Raw genomic sequence first — 18,142 nt, 5'->3', positions numbered from 1 at the left:
AGCAGAAATTTATTACAAGTCAAGCCTGGGGTAAAAGGAGTGATAGAAAAACAAAAACAGTAAATAAAACAACATTAACTGACTTAGTCCAGTCAACAGCTTCACGGAAAATGTGTGTTAAATTTGACATTGACAGCTATTAAGTTCAGCTGTTGAAACAACTGCAGAATAATGCTGCTTTTATTTAAGAATAGGCTTCATTCCTTTGTGCTGATTCTATTAGCTAATATAACTTAGAAAGTCTTGAATAAAAACTATTTAATTTACTGATGTGGCTTTTATTCAGTTTAGATAAAATAATATTGAGAAGCTATACATTTTCACTAAAAAGACCACCTTCACTGTCCTCTGCTGAAGCCAGTTGCCCATATACTGAAATGTGTCACAAGTAACCCAGAGACATCCAAGACAGCTTCATACTGACCTCAAGCTAACTGGATCAGTTTCAAAGGCAATAAATACACCACTTAATTGTTTTTTACTAAGCATAACAAAATGAATTTTGCACCTTTGGAGCTCAACAGCAATCACTTCTTTAAAAAAAAAAAAAAAAAAAGAACAAGCAAATTAAATCTAAGTTCTAATTAATTCACTGATTATTTTCCTGTCTGTATTGGTCTTTGATTCATAATTCAGTATTGACAACTAACAGTCTAGAATGTGTCTCTTATATATTCTAAATTTCACCTTTGGACTGATAAAGTTTATCTGATCTAATCTAATCTAATCTAATATACTACTTTGGTGGCCACATGCCAAATTCAAGCCTTATCTTGGTTTCAGTCAAAATATTTGAAAACATCTCTAATAAAGTCTCCCAGCAGTTTTCTTTCATAAATGCACTGCAATAAAGAAAATAAATAAAAATTTTAAAACATAATAAACAAACATAAACATGTTTCAGGTAATTTAACATGTTTTGTCCAGATCAGATTTGTCTTGAGTCAATATTTAGGTATAAAAATCTCCGAACAACAGAACGTCTAAATACCCCAAAATCTCAAAAGAGCTTTGACTGATTTGACTAAAATTTGGTGATTATATAGAAAAATGAAAATTAGCTGACCGACTTTTATTTGTCCATATCTGTTGATAATAATACTGTACTGAGTACATTATGCTGATGTGCCGTGCAGCACTGACAGAAACCCGAAGACAAAGAGCAGCAGCTGCCCTGCAGCCTATATGATACATGCCGGAGTCTGCCTATGAAGGTATACAGCAGAACTCATCAGCTGTGTAGATGAACAGAACCACTGAGCAACACGGTGGGACTGACAAGTGAAGAAGAGAAGGCGTCTTAAATAAGAAAAAGACATGGTATTGACATGTGCACGTCACCCCCATGCAGACGAAACTGTGAAATGAAGGGAGGAAAGTTTTGCTAAAAAATTTGTTGCTTCAATTAGCAATGCCTGTTTCAACTTCTAAATTGGTTTTGATCAATTAAAGTGGAATCTATTTTGATTGACAAAATCCCACTTCAACACCGTATTATAATATATATAATTATGTGAATATTGTACATATGTATTAAGTTTAGAAATTCGTCATCAAATTGTACAATTTGTAGTAAGACAGTGGGAGCAATACCTACTTTTCTCATATAACATAAATGGTGGCAAAAATGTTGTAACCTATGCTGCTGCTTGCAAATTGTTAGTTGAATCAGAAATTTATACAAGTATATTTGAAATATACAGAAATTATGTATTATTTCCTAATTTTGGGGTAAATGCAGATATCATTTGAAGGTTTATGAAACTGTTACTACTATTGATCTTGCTCAAACTCAAAATTGGTTGCACCAAATCATGATGTGACCATATTATCTCAAAACTGTACTAATAAAACAGGAAAGTATAAGTGCCGTACTAGATATACAGGCAATACCAGACAAAATCAATTAAATCTGCAGATAAATATGCACAAAAAGTCATGAGAGCAACAGAGTTGCGGCTGCTACATATACACAAAAAAATCATAAAGTGAACAGACTTGCAGTTGCTACATATAATGTACATAAAAAAATCCCAAAATTAGCAGATTGGCAGTTACTAAATACATGCATAAACATCCAGAAATTCACAGAACTGCTGTTACTAAACATTCCACAAAACATATTGATATGAACAAAGAAGCATCTACAGTGGTGTGAAAAACTATTTTCCCCCTTCCTGATTTCTTATTCTTTTGCATGTTTGTCACACAAAATGTTTCTGATCATCAAACACGTTTAACCATTAGTCAAATATAACACAAGTAAACACAAAATGCAGTTTTTAAATGATGGTTTTTATTATTTAGGGAGAAAAAATCCAAACCTACATGGCCCTGTGTGAAAAAGTAATTGCCCCTGAACCTAATAACTGGTTGGGCCACCCTTAGCAGCAATAACTGCAATCAAGCGTTTGCGATAACTTGCAATGAGTCTTTTACAACGCTCTGGAGGAATTTTGGCCCACTCATCTTTGCAGAATTGTTGTAATTCAGCTTTATTTGAGGGTTTTCTAGCATGAACCGACTTTTTAAGGTCATGCCATAGCATCTCAATTGGATTCAGGTCAGGACTTTGACTAGGCCACTCCAAAGTCTTCATTTTGTTTTTCTTCAGCCATTCAGAGGTGGATTTGCTGGTGTGTTTTGGGTCATTGTCCTGTTGCAGCACCCAAGATCGCTTCAGCTTGAGTTGTCGAACAGATGGCCGGACATTCTCCTTCAGGATTTTTTGGTAGACAGTAGAATTCATGGTTCCATCTATCACAGCAAGCCTTCCAGGTCCTGAAGCAGCAAAACAACCCCAGACCATCACACTACCACCACCATATTTTACTGTTGGTATGATGTTCTTTTTCTGAAATGCTGTGTTCCTTTTACGCCAGATGTAACGGGACATTTGCCTTCCAAAAAGTTCAACTTTTGTCTCATCAGTCCACAAGGTATTTTCCCCAAAGTCTTGGCAATCATTGAGATGTTTCTTAGCAAAATTGAGACGAGCCCTAATGTTCTTTTGCTTAACAGTGGTTTGCGTCTTGGAAATCTGCCATGCAGGCCGTTTTGCCCAGTCTCTTTCTTATGGTGGAGTCGTGAACACTGACCTTAATTGAGGCAAGTGAGGCCTGCAGTTCTTTAGACGTTGTCTTGGGGTCTTTTGTGACCTCTCGGATGAGTCGTCTCTGCGCTCTTGGGGTAATTTTGGTCGGCCGGCCACTCCTGGGAAGGTTCACCACTGTTCCATGTTTTTGCCATTTGTGGATAATGGCTCTCACTGTGGTTCGCTGGAGTCCCAAAGTTTTAGAAATGGCTTTATAACCTTTACCAGACTGATAGATCTCAATTACTTCTGTTCTCATTTGTTCCTGAATTTCTTTGGATCTTGGCATGATGTCTAGCTTTTGAGGTGCTTTTGGTCTACTTCTCTGTGTCAGGCAGCTCCTATTTAAGTGATTTCTTGATTGAAACAGGTGTGGCAGTAATCAGGCCTGGGGGTGGCTACGAAATTGAACTCAGGTGTGATACACCACAGTTAGGTTATTTTTTAACAAGGGGGCAATTACTTTTTCACACAGGGCCATGTAGGTTTGTATTTTTTTTCTCCCTAAATAATAAAAACCATCATTTAAAAACTGCATTTTGTGTTTACTTGTGTTATATTTGACTAATGGTTAAATGTGTTTGATGATCAGAAACATTTTGTGTGACAAACATGCAAAAGAATAAGAAATCAGGAAGGGGGCAAATAGTTTTTCACACCACTGTATATGACCAACAAATCAAAGAATATATTTGCCAAAAATTGCAATGATGGATTTAAATAGTATTCACTCATCGATTATAAATCTGACAATGACATTCTTATAGGGTCCATTGTTAAATGTTCATATTGTTGTGCATTGAAAAGGACTGATGAAGCATCTGGAATGTGTTGCAAAAGTGGAAAAATCAAATTATAACCTTATGAAGACTTGCCATAGCCTATTAAAAAGTTAGTGTTTTGTTTCTCAACTCAGAACATTTTCTCAGCGCTATAAGGAAATATCATTTTGTTTTTCAAAATACATCATTTTGTAACAAAAAGAATAATCATAGGTAATTTCGTGTCAAATTTTAAAGTAGAAGTACAGATGTTATCACCACTGTCTTAGGAAATTCCAGGGTAAAGCTGGGTAACACAGCTAACATTAAATAATTTAACTAGGGAAGAATAGGATTAACTCAAATTTTATTCCAAAATATTCATCCATTCCAGGGCAAACTCATTCAAATAAGGACAGCTGACCTAACACATGTCTTTAAAAAGGTATGCCAGGAAAATAGAGTCCTTGGAGAAACTAACACAAATATAAGGAGAATATACAATACTCTTCATTAACAGTGACTAGTCCAGGAGGGATTATGAGGCAACAGTGTTAACTACTGGACTGCTTGGTGTACACAATCTTTTCATTTCTCTGTGCACTTATCTTTCAAATATTTTGTCACTTTTGCGTATCACAGAACAGTGAATTAAGTTTATCACAGTACTTACTTGAGTCTCCGCTCCATGGACATGGCACAGATGTTTCTCCACCTTCTGTCCAGGCTACGAGTGGCTTGCTGGATGGAGTCACATTCAGTTTCAGTAGCACAAGCATCACAATCATGCAGAAGGACCTCACAAAGGTTAAGAACTGAGGCTACCCCTGTGCTGTGCTTCTCTATATCTCTTTGTAGTTCCTAAAGAAAGAAGAATTTACTGCCAACATGAGTTTCCACTCAGGTCTGAATTAACTTGCTTCACTGATCAGTTTAATTTTATACAATCTTATTTTATATTATTTTGTATAAAACAAAACTATGCAAATATACAGAAGAACAATGATCAATATTACATATTAAAAATCATACACCCTTGTTTGATATACTATATTTTATTTTGGATTCCCTGCAAGTTTAAATTGTCTAACACCTCGCTGGCTGGAGTTCTTGTTTTCCTGTCCTCCCTGGCCATATGACCATAGCATTGGACTTATTGTTACAATCATTAGACTTAAAATTAGGTTTAGCAATTAAATTACCTGAATATCTGTATTAAGTTTGTATTTATTTATTTTTTATTATGTATTACTTTTTACATTTAATTTATGCTTTGTAATTTTTTTCTTTAACTTCTTGTAAAGCACTTTGAGTTACATTTTGTCTATGAAAATGTGCTATAGAAAGAAATGTTGCTGATGCACATCTTTGAATAGAGAGGTGAGGAGGAAAGACTGGATATGATCAGATAAACGATCTCTCACTATACACACAGCACAGAATCTATAAGACCAAGCTCTTATTTATACCTATGAAGGACACTAGTGGTTCTGCATAGTGCGACTTGCATTTTTCAGGCACTGTTCAGGCATATTCAGTGCAGTTCTCTACTTTGTCCCATCTTTCACCACTTATTTCACATTTGGATAAGCATCTTTCTGGATGAATGCCACCATTAGGTGGTTTGATAAGCATGACAATAAATTATCCACAGATATGGTCTCCTTAGCTGACATTTAGAGAAGAAACAAATGGCATCCGACAGAGCATTAATCAGTTCTTTCAATAGGTTGACCTGTTTTAAGTGTTTGCACTCTTGTGGCTACTGCCTGCAGATTGTCTGTTCCCCTATCCAACCAGTCATCTAGCCCGTGTTTCTACTAGGGGGTTAAAGGGAGCAGGAGCCAACAAAAGCGAAACTGAGTACAAAGCCTGTCCCAAGTAAAAATGGGACACCAGAACATTTTTAAAGCCATGCAACTCATAACAGGGGTTATTTAGAGACACCGATTAAAGTAGCACAAACACTTGTTTGGTGCTGCCAAAAAAGGACTGAGACATACTGTAGCATACATACTGTAGGTATGAAAAACTTGTGTGAATATGCTAGCTGAAGCTTTCCCATTGAGTAAGTAGTCCTTTGTTACTTATGTCCATCCAAATGCATTTCCTTTAATGCACAGGACTATAAGCCACAAGGTTGTGGCTCACTCTCCACATTTGATTCACTGATATTAGAAAGGTACCTAAGTTGTCAGGGTTGTCACACTGCACAAATACATATTTGTTATATGTGATTGTTATGATACTTTTGAAGAAGGTCTGCTAAAAATGAATTTTATCTTATTATTTTATATATATATATATATATATATATATATATATATATATATATATATATATATATATATATATATATATATATATATATATATATATATATACCTGTAGAACACTATATTAATCACTATAGTAATGCATCCATCAATTTCCGACCATATTTTACCATATAAGACCATGTCTCTGAAACTCAAAACATATGTCCCTGGAACGTTTTTTTCTTTTCTCTTTATTACACCTTTCTAAAACTAATCTATAAAAAAAGCCTTGCTGGAAATCCATTTATTTGTTTTTCTATCAGCAACATTTTATGTGCTGCTGTGGAGTTATTCTTACCCAAATTTGTCTTGTACTTTGATGTATTGACCTGCTGGGTTTAAGATATTTTTAGAATTATTCCACTCTGTCTATTTTTACATTGCTCATTCACTTTCAAAAACCTTATTTATTCTGATGGCAAGCAATGTTAAATTTAAAGTACTTTCATGTTTTCAGGTTTTCTGCTTTTTTTCTTTGTAAAGTGACAGCTGAAAATAGAAAGAAATGCAGTCTGTCTGTTATCAGGACTGCAATGGCATGCTTAAAACACAGAGTCTGGGTGGTAGTGCTGCATTAAAACATTAATATTACTGTATGATAATAAATCTGAATAAGTAGGTCATGAGATTGGGTTACAGACGTCTGGAGCCAGGGAATGTGTCCTTATTCACACTTGATTATTTTTTCCTAAAGATAACTGAAGGAAAGTAAGAGTCCAATTGCAGCAAATGTAATTTGTGAGGCAAGGACACAGCTTGCTAGCCCTATTTAAACTGAGGAAGTATATCTGACTTGTAAACTAAATAAATATGAATTAACCACATGATTAAAGATGCCCTAAAACCTGCAAAGCTGAGACTGTCATCTTGCTGATTATAACAGATGTGACATCAACATGTGAATGTTGGAGTCTCAGGTAATTTATATAATTGTGTAAGCTTGGTGATGACTGAGGTCATAGTAATCATTTGAGACTGAAGTGCATGAAGCAAACATAGTACTGTAGTCTGTTTCAGGTGGCCTTAAAGCTCCAGGAAACTGGTATTCACTCAAATTTCCTCAGTCTCCCTATATTTGCATGTATTTTTCTCCACTTGCTCCTCACATTCGAAAGACTTGCAGGTAATGGTGACTAAGCACTCTAAATAAGCCTGTACGTATTACTTTGTGTCACTGTACCCTGTGATAGACTGGTATTCTGTATCAGGCTGTTCACTTCTCAGCTCCCAGTGCAGCCCCAAATCCCTACAATACAGTGCTGAGAAATTATTGAATTAAAATTGATATATACAGATTTTAACTGGCTCCATTTTTCAAGGGTATCCAGTACCATAAACGGTGACTGTCATAGTTAACATATACACAAAGATTCTCCCCATTGCTAGTGTTGCGGTTTCTCTAAAAGAATTTCCTGTTTTCATTGTAATTTTTTTTTACTATGATATTTAAATGTACAAGGCAGATTCATAAAATTGATAATTATAATGATAAAATATACATATGGTTCCTTTTTTTAAAAACATTAACAACATTACATTAACAAGTAGATCTATATCAATATCTATATCTCTATCAGTACAATGCATGCTTATTTTATAAGGCTGTTCAGAATGCTTTTTATTCTGTTTCTTACCTGTTGCTCATTGAGCTTCTTCTCTATTTCACTGAGATTGCATGTGTTATAGACTATTGGCTTTGAAAGTTCTGTTTCGATGTGAGCAAGCCATGATCTTAGGCTGCCCATATTCTTATCCAACTGCTGTACAGCCACAAGCGTTTCTCTGAGCTTCTTTACCCTGCATGAAGAAAGGGAGATTACTAAGATAACATCAAGCAGGTCCATTCTTACTGAAATATAAAAGTCTGCCGCTGCCTTCATTGCAAGTTAAAATGCCAGAATACTTGTCCATTTGCTGTTATGTAACGGTTTAAAAGTATTTTTTTCCAAATCCTGTATTTTCTATTGTGCCTAAATAAGAATTACCTGTTTTCAGCACACTCTGCTACACAGAACCAGTTCTCTTAAGCAAACAATCTAAGGGTAGCTTTCTGTCTACATTTGACTTTGTTTACTTTCTTGTGTTTCTCTTTCTATAGCTTTAATCCTAGATGTGCATCAAAATTTTTTTTAAAAACTGAAAAGGCAAATATCAATTGGGAGCCTTTGGCAGTGAAGAATGTTCAGTGTCACAGTACAGAATAACCACTGACACACTGCAACATATAGTGATTTGGCATAACTTGCAATTATATTTGAATATAATGTTAATAGTCATAAAAAGTCCATGTTTCCAGAAAACAAACTAGCAAATTTGTGACTTTTTCTTTAACTCCTGATTAATTCCATTTATCATGTGTTATTGCAGGGGCAGTGCTTCTGAACAAGAGTACTGGGCTATAAAAATAGTCTCTTACGCAGTGTGGCTTAATGTCTAAAGTGTTCCACTGTGAATCTTGAGGTTACTGGTTCAGTTCAATGTCACTGCCTCACTAAATTAGCCACTTATCCTGCCTGTAACAACTGTACTATAACTGTGTATTGTAAAGTGCTTTTAACATAGAAAGGTGCTGAATAAAATAGATTGCTTGGTTGGATCTCTTTAGCAAGAGCTTGATCCATCCATTCACTTCTAAAGCAGTTTATTCAGTTTAGGGTTGAAGGGAAGACCGATGCTGGACAGGGCACTAGTCCACTGTAGTACACATCACATATACACACACACTCACTCATACTTAGCCAATTTAGAGATGACAAGTTAATCAAAAATGCATATCATTGTTGTGTGAGTGAAAACTGACATACCAACAGAAAAATCCAAGTAGACAAAAATAATGCAAACATGCAAACTCCACACACCAGCTTATTAAGTTCTGCTGAACACACTGTGACACAAATAAGACATAAAATAACAAAGTCTTTTACTTTGCCCATATACTCTAAACCTCTCATCAATTTCAACAATATCTTCAGGGTGGAATTCCCTCTGTCTTTTCACTAAAAGGAAAACAGGCAGTGTGTCCTCATGGCCCGTAAACTGGAGGTTTCAGTTTCCCATTGACTCATAGTATGACCCAGAAAATTAATTTAGGCTGCCAACGGCCAACCTGCAGAAAACTGAACAGTGCTGCATCATTTTCTTGAACATGCCTGCAAAATGTAAAGCACTATATAAAAGAAAGTTTGTTGATGCTTTCAGAAGATATGTATCTGTTTAACACTGACTACTATTGTGGTTTTTATCTGCACACTTTTCTGACTTGAATTCAATGGGGAATGATATGCTCTCCCTTTTCTTATCATTTAAAAGTCAGTTAGCTGAGCATTTAAGATTTACCAAGAAAGTGGATTCTATTGAATGCAATTAATTTCAGTTCTAGAATCTACAGTAATGTGGATGAAAGGCTTGCTTTACAAACTTCGAAATTTTTTTGTTAAAAATATTTAAATTACAAGAACTTTACACATTAAAAGCTAAACACAGGATTAGATGTTGACCTCCTTTAGAACAAGAAAACCATCTGTGACTAAACTGGACTACATGCAGAGGTTACAGAGCATAACGTTTGTTCTTCTTTATTTTAATCTCACTAAATCTGACCAAACTCTTCATTCTTAACTGCCTGACAATTTAGCATTTCAACAGCATCTATACTATTAAAAGACTTATGCTTTCACCTAAAACAAATGTTTATCGTATAATCAATTAATAATTACAGTACTTGGATTTTGCAACAAAATCTCCATAAATATTTTCCTCCTACATCTCCAAAATAATCTGCATTTTTGTTGTTTTTGCTAGTTATACAAATACTGCTACAATGGCTTCCTGCTGAAGAGGAAGTCAGAGCCTTGTGGTTACATCTGTATAGATCTGAGGACCACAGAGGTGCGTTACTGGTGAGCATGCAAGGCTGGCATGTATATCATGAAAACAGAAAACATGTCAAGCAATGGAACTATGTCTGAAAATGTAATTTCCTATTGTAACAAAGCAGTAATGTGTTTATTTGTAAAAAAAACGTGCACAAAAATGATGCTTGTGCCTTCTTTACTCAATAGAGTACAATTTACTATTTGGTTGATGCAAACACATTCCAACACTGCTAGAGGTGCTAACTACTGCTAACACGTCTTCTCAAGTAAAAATTGCTTTTCACCTCACCTTCTTCAGGAAGCAGCGCCTCTGTGTCATTCCTCATACATTTTAAAATGCACAACTGGAACAGCATAGTGGCAATAGCATTCTGTGCTTACTGTAGATCATGTTTACCAAGAAAGGTGCTTGATGCTTGTTGCAATATTGTCAGGTAGAGTTTGGTTGCTAACTGCCACTCTACTGTGAGTGTAAAAGTTTTAAAAGTGTGAGATAAAAGTACAAGAAAAGGCAGCGTGGGGCCGTGAAGGAGGAAAATAGAAAATATATCATCGGCATACTTAACATCCTGCCAAATGGTTCCTGGGCATAAATAACTACTGGACTTAACATTATAAATATTTCAATTGATGTACATATTTTAACAAAAGTAACACAAACAGCATTATTTGCCTATTTAGAGAACAGCTAAGTGGGTTGGGTTTTTGCATTATAGATCTTCTATACCATTACACACATAAGGATTATTTAGTGGGGTGGCACGGTGGCGTAGTGGTAGCGCTGCCGCCTCGCAGTTAGGAGACCTGGGTTCGCTTCCCGGGTCCTCCCTGTGTGGTGTTTGCATGTTCTCCCTGTGTCTGTGTGGGTTTCCTCCCACAGTCCAAAGACAAACAGGTTAGGTGCATTGGCGATTCTAAATTGTCGCTTGGTGTGTGGGTGTGTGTGTATGCCCTGCGATGGGCTGGCGACCTGCCCAGGGTTTGTTTCCTGCCTTGCACCCTGTGTTGGCTGGGACTGGCTACAGCAGAACCCTGTGACCCTGTAGTTAGGATATAGTGGGTTGGATAATGGATGGATGGATAGATTACTTAGTAATGTGCATATTGCTCAATATGGCATACTTTGTTTTATTTTATAATGTTGTCAGATATTGTATGATGTAGCAGGAATTATATATATATATATATATTGTGATGGCACTGGTGTTTTTTGCCTTCTCAGTTTTATTTATAATCACTTGCTTTTTTCTGCAGGTCAGCTAGTGTGTACAAGTCATTTGCTGTGCTGGTGAATAAATGACAATTTAATCATGTGTAATGTGCCAAAGAAGGCAATATTACCAAACAAATAAGAATTGGCCAGAAAGTTGCTCATATAATCGGTGTAATAGTGACTGAGTAAGAGATGTCACATGCCTGTTGTCCACTTTTAGAAAAATTATAGATAGGCAGATTTTTAAGACTTTTGGATGAAACTATCAGCCAAGTAAATAAACAAATACATGTTAATGTACATTAGTTTTAAATACAATTAACAATGAATGTGCAACAAAAATGTAATGAAGGCAAACATCATAGCATCAGTAGATTGTCAACCCCAAATAATGCCATCATCAAAAACCATAATAACTATAAATATAACAAGTCTGAATGAGGTTAATGACTCTCTTCACGGTGAGAAGACACAAGAATCAAACTGTATTACTTTTATGTATAATTCTAGTTATACGTATATATATTCATTATATTTTATGTGTACCTACACAGAACTACAATAAAAGTTACTTTGCAATAATGCTAATTTAATGTACTACTGCACACAAAACCTAAGAATAACTAGAAAAAATGCAACGCGATGGGATGGCACCTCTTCCAGTGTTGTTCCCCGAGTTATACCCAGCGCTGTCAGAATAGGCTCCAGCCCCTCTGTGGGCCTGAATTAGATTAAATAGGATGGAGAAAGTTACTGTATGTTAGTTCAGTAAAATGTTTTGACTAGTAATTACAAATCTCTTCTTAAAAATACTATCAAAATAACCCACATATTTTCTAACCAACTTGTTCATTTCAGGATGGCATCAAGCTAGTGTCTAAGCATGAACCAGCAGTAGACAAGGTGCCAGTTTCATCATATGCGGGCACACACACTCATTTGTACTGCACCAATTTAGTGTTGCCATTTAACTTAACCTGTACGTTTTTTGGATATGTGAAAAAAACATTAGCAATAGAAAGCTGATCAAATATATTAGAATTTTACAATTTTTTATGACTTTTTAAAAGTTTAACAAAGTATTAAATATTTCATGTGAAAGCATAATACACTATATTACATGAAATGCACTTTCAATAAAATTTAATTATAAACAAAATAAAAATGCAGTGACAGCTGTGAGAAAACCCTAAAAGACATTACATGACATTTATGTGAGACTTCTCACAATGCTGTTAATGTTTCCCTCATGATCATGACTACCTTTTGTTTAACAACATTAGAACCGCACTGTATTTACAGCTCAAGTTAACTCCACACTTCCTCATAAGATTTTGCTAAAGCCGTAACACATGTCAACATGGGGCTGGGCTGTTTTAGTATAAGAGATGTACATTTAGAAATTCTGTCTACTCTTATCATAATAATCATTCCTTCATAGCCAGATAATGCCTCAACACAACTGTATTATATCTCCACCAAGGTAGTACAACAAGAGCTAAATATGCAACTTAAAATAAATATGCTTAAAACATGCACATGAAGCTTGCACATGACCCTAAAATCACTGGAAAGTCTGATTCTTAAGAAATGTAACACAGTAACTACAAATGCATTAGTCACATAATTTAAAGACTGAATCTAGTTTAAACTATTTGATTACATATAAAGCCAAAAATTAAATGTTGCATTTGAAAAAAAAAGTCAATTTTAAATAAAAAATAGTCCTTAAAAAGAGACACTTTATGGACATAAACAAATAAAATCCCACTTTAAACAAAAGTTCTGCCTGCCTGGTCACGTCGCAGTCACAGTCTGGAAGATCCGAGTCTGGACTAGGGCTCCTTGCCATTGTTTTCCGTCTGAAGTCCAACACCATTGAGCTGTTCTTAACATTAACTAGAATGACTACAACTGTTTACTCCAGCTGTCTGTCTTTCTGCTACAAACTACTTATAATAAGTTAATCTCAGAGTAAGTCAACTATTGTAGTGACTTGTCTTCTGCCCTGTAAACAAATGCGACTGCAGACAGCCTAAGAGTGACAAGTGCTCATGTTTCTAAATAAAACTTACATTCATCAGCATGTGCCAGTGAGTTGAGGAATGTCACAAGAGAACAGGCCCTGAGATAAAGCTCTTAGACCCAGCAGATAGTCCAGCGAACAAATGCTAAAGGCTCCAGGATGTAGAGAAAAAAAAAGAAAGGGCCTGCTGTACTCCAGCTCCTTTTAGCCTTAAAAACACATTTTTTTTACTCTGGGAAAAGAACTGCTGCATACTACATCTGCCAAATGAGACTAATGACATTGCAGCCAACAGATTTCAACTACATGAGCAAGATCACTTCCCACCCACAACCCCTCAGAGTGGGGAAAAAGAAAACATTGATAGCTATTGTCTGTTAAAACTAAACAAATGTAATAACCGTTACAATGAGTTGGTTGAATTTTAGTATTTACACTAAATAGAAAACAGGCAAATAAAAACTAATTTGATAATATGCAGTCGGATGAGTCTGTTTTAGGTTTTATCAAAATGGCTCTTTAAGTGGAAAAAATAGTAGTAGGGCATTGTACTGTGTTAGCCATTATGGATGCAATGAGAGGTTAAGCAAACTTACATCTTTTATTGGATAATTTAAATATTACAATGTGTGAACTTTCGAGGCAGCTCAGGACCCTTCTTTAGGCAAGATGCAATTACAGATGTAATGTAAAGTATTACTTTATAGCTAAACAGCACACTTGCTATTTGTTTTTCAAACCACATATTTGATATTTGGCCAGATAGATGCCTCTCACCATAAAGCAGGTTTGTGGCATAAAACATTTGGTCTTTCCACCCCAAGCAGCACTGATGGCGCTTTAAGGAAGGAGCAGGTAGTAAAAAATACTACAGTGTGATCTATCAACAAAGAAACCAGGTTAATTTACCATCCAATACATTTCACTTTAATCAAGCATTTCTCTCACTATATATTGTAATGGCTCCAAGATGGTCCATGTGGGATAACACTGCATACAGAGTTATTTATTGCAATTTGAGATTGCAAGTTTAATCTCCCACCAATACACCACCATCCAAACCTAACAATACTGCTCTCTGTTGTACTTGAAACTGCACGTGTCAGGTTTAGACTATTAACTTTGTTATTTGCAGCATGAGGTTGGATCAAGTGGTCATAACCACAGAGCTGACTCAAACCTTAAAATAAATAAAATCACACATCATAATTAGTCTAAACATCCATCCATTATCCAACCCACTATATCCTAACTACAGGGTCATGAGGATCTGCTGGAGCCAATCAGAGCCAACACAGGGCACATGGCAGGAAACAAACTCCGGGCAGGGCATTAGCCCACCGCAGGGCACACACATACACCCACACACCAAGGACAATTTAGAATCGCCCAATGCATTTAACCTGCATGTCTTTGGACTGTGGGAGGAAACCGGAGTTCCCGGAGGAAACCCACACAGACATGGGGAGAACATGCAAACTCCACGCAGGGAGGACCCGGGAAACGAACTCGGGTCCCCTAACTTCGAGGCAGCAGCGCTACCCAATGAGCCACCATGCTGCCCCAGTCTAAGCATTTTTTTCAATTTATATTTACAGTAATGATTAGAAAAAATACTTGTGTAGAGTCAGAAAACAGGACTATAGTTTAGAAATAGCAAATAGACTGAAATCCTACAGTGTGATCTACCAATAAAGAAACAGACCCAAATGTGACATGATGGTTAGCACATTTGCCTTTCAACTAATAAATCTGGGTTTGGTTCTTGCCTATTATATTTAACCTTTTCATTTCAGATTTTTCTTTTATCAAGCATTTCCCTCAATATTTTTATCATGGCACTAAGTCATATTTTCATAGACTTCTTTATTATGATTTGAGGTTTTTTGTACCAGAAGGTGTGATAAGTGGTCCGTGGTGCAGGGCGACTTTTTAAATAAATAATCAGGTTTTGGGTAGCGTGCAGGCTCAGAATCAGGCTGATTGCACTGTATACATGTGGGGAGGCGGGCAGATCAGTTGGGCATCTCAAATGTACCTCGGGTGTAGCGGCATGTCACGCCTGCACTCAATTAGAGAGGACAGATAAAAAGGAGCCTGCACAGCAAATAAGGGAGGCAAAAAAGAAAAGGTGGAAACAAAAGAAAGCACGGAGGTTAACGGAGGGAGAAGAAGGGCAGAAGTGAGAGAGCTGGTGCTAGACATAAGGAAACAGGTGGACAGGAATGAATTCCTGGGAGGGGATTGTGCCGTGGCTGGCACTTGAGAGGGCTGAGGGTTGCTCCTGTTGAGCACGGGAGCAAAAGCAACAACAATCCTCTGGAGGACTCCCCCACAAGGCAAAAGATCAACATGGGATGGGCAGCAGGGACACGAACAGGACTGAAGGTTGTCAGCACCTGTTGGTTGATGTCTCTCCGTGCTGTGAGATACAAATAGGATAGGTCAGAGAGACATCGGTTTTACTGGGATTTTTGTGAGAAGATTTCTGCATGTTTTATCCTCATTTTATGAATTTTTATTTATTGGATTTTAACCTCCACGAACACGGCTTTTATGGATTATTTACTTAAAGAATTTGGAGCACTCACTATTTGGACACTGATTTGTTTTTGGATTTTTAATAAAAGCACTTTGTCTCTTTTGCACCCTCCACTTGTCCGGATATATGTGTCCTCATTTGTCTGACTCATCTTGGTTATGATACAGAGGGTGCAGGAACATGAAGCCAACCCACACCATCACAGAAGGGAAAAAAAACAAGACTATTGTATACAGAGGCTTTCAGTACTATCAACAGTTACAGTATGTGCTAAATGCAACAAGTATAAAGGTTGGTAATATATAATTTGTAATTACTTTTTACATTCCCATCTTTCCACTTTCTTACCCAGACAATGGCAGGCAGTGTTTCATTTGTTAAAGTGGATAATAATGGGGGAAACATAAAACAGTTAAGGGCTGTCTGTTTATCACAAAGTCTGTATTATCTATAAGGATTACTGTATACATGCAGTTGACTGCAAAGTGACAAGCTAAAACTTATCTGCATCACACTTTGAAACTAAAATACCTTTATCACTACACTATCATGACTAACCATTGTAAATCTCTGCATTAGGCCTGCTTTAATTATGCAGGGGATAGTCATGACAGCTGTTTTCTTGCACTGATTTGTACTGTCAAGTTTAAGACTAGAAAACTGATGTCACATAAAGGAAAATAATCTGCAGCTCCAAGCATCACATGGCTTCTACCATTCACAGTCAATTGCCATTCTCCTTTAAATGGGTAAGTCTTAAACCTGATTCCCACTTCAGAATTATTACTTATACCTCTGGGGTAAACTATTACTTTTAAACTAATGGAGTCACCTGATTATACTGCCTTGCCTCTGGTTGGCCCATGAGTTCATTAAAACTTTTAAGACATGGGAATCACTGTAGTTAATGTCCACACAATCAAGCTCATTACAAATCTGCAGCCCTGATGGGTTATGTCTTATCTTGGTCACTCAATCTAATTCACTGAGTTGGTCTTGTGATAAGAAAAGTAACATTGTAACATTTAAAGTTTTGGTCTATGGGCAGGGCACTTTAAGACACAGCATCCAAAATGTGGAAACATTTGCATGCTAACATTTCTAAATGTGCTTTATGCCTAATTTATTAACTGTAAACTACTCTACCTTAAACTCGTTCTTTAAAAACACCTTCATATACTTAAGAATAAAGTCAATACATGAGTATTAAAAATATTCTTACCTGGCTCCAATGAGGTCTAAAAGGTGTTGCCAGCGATCTCTGACCTTGCCCAGTTTATAATCTATTTCCGAAGCTTTACTCTCATGGCTGACCTTTGCAAGCCTTTCTCCCATTTCCTCAAGCTGTATCTTATTTTCTTGAGACATTGTTATTTCTTCCTGATAGTCCTATAATGTGAATAAAAAATATTGATGACTACTGGAGAAAAATTAAACATTTTTTTTTCTTTTGAATTTTATCATTCAATAACTTCTATCTATCTTCTGAACCAGTTTATTCTGAGTCCGGGTTCATGAGGAGCTGGTGCCTATCTAGTAGCACCAGGCAATCACTAGGCAGGGACCAGCTCTGGATAAGAGGGCACTCTCTTTCACTGTCTCACTCACACTCACTCATTTCGAACCAACTGAGTGTCATAAATTAGCACAATACGTAAATTCTAGGAGTGTAAGAAGAAAAACACAGTACCCAGAGAAACGCCCACAGAATGAATGGGCTAACTCTATAATGACACTGTTTTCTACAGCAGTGGGAAAACAACAATAATCATTGTGTAACAATGTAAACTGCAAATGATTTAAATATTAAAAGAAAAAAATAGGATGACCTCGGACAGATCACATGAATCACTGTTTTACAAAACAAAGTTACTTTTACCATCTACACATACATACTGTAATTAGATATATAAGAATTCACTTAATTGATAATCCCTTCTCCTCAAGGATGTTTGCTTCCAATCAAAAAAAATAGTCTATCTGGGGGTCTTAAGATGGTCAATGAGACCTATGCAGAATTTCCATACTCTGCCACAGTTCAGACATGTTGTTTTGGGCAGAGACACATATATTCTGCTCCTTTATGCTATTGCCTCCTGATGCTATTGGACAACTCTGAAGTGCTGTGAATCTTTGCCATTAACTTTTCCACCATCAGTGTCAGTCTGATGTTGGTTGTCAGAGATGTAATTCTTCATAACCTTTAAATTGCATACCTCTTTTGGGAGTCACAAATATGCATCTGTGCAACCCATCCAGTTCAGAGAAGCTGGTAGCAAACAATCATATTTCAATGCTCATGGTTTTCAAATG

At 36.4% G+C, this 18,142-nt stretch overlaps 1 protein-coding gene across 8 annotated transcripts in view; it reads right to left on the bottom strand.

Annotated features, from left to right (window-relative positions):
• Positions 1 to 18,142, bottom strand: part of LOC120525468 (nesprin-1-like) — a 305,232-nt gene that overhangs the window by 34,639 nt on the left and 252,451 nt on the right. For 7 of the 8 annotated variants that reach the window (XM_039747791.1, XM_039747789.1, XM_039747790.1 and 4 more), the window contains 3 exons: positions 17,052 to 17,218; positions 7,808 to 7,970; positions 4,529 to 4,716 (listed from right to left, as the gene is read on the bottom strand). In XM_039747791.1, the coding sequence (XP_039603725.1) occupies positions 4,529 to 4,716; positions 7,808 to 7,970; positions 17,052 to 17,218 (518 nt within the window). Of the gene's footprint in view, positions 1 to 4,528; positions 4,717 to 7,807; positions 7,971 to 13,054; positions 13,266 to 17,051; positions 17,219 to 18,142 lie in introns of those variants that run through there. The other variant, XM_039747796.1, reaches the window with a different exon arrangement.

This window comes from Polypterus senegalus, chromosome 3, assembly GCF_016835505.1.
Source record: "Polypterus senegalus isolate Bchr_013 chromosome 3, ASM1683550v1, whole genome shotgun sequence".
NCBI lineage: Eukaryota > Metazoa > Chordata > Cladistia > Polypteriformes > Polypteridae > Polypterus > Polypterus senegalus.
Note: the sequence above shows the minus strand (reverse complement) of the source record. Positions and strands in the feature narration are given on the sequence as shown.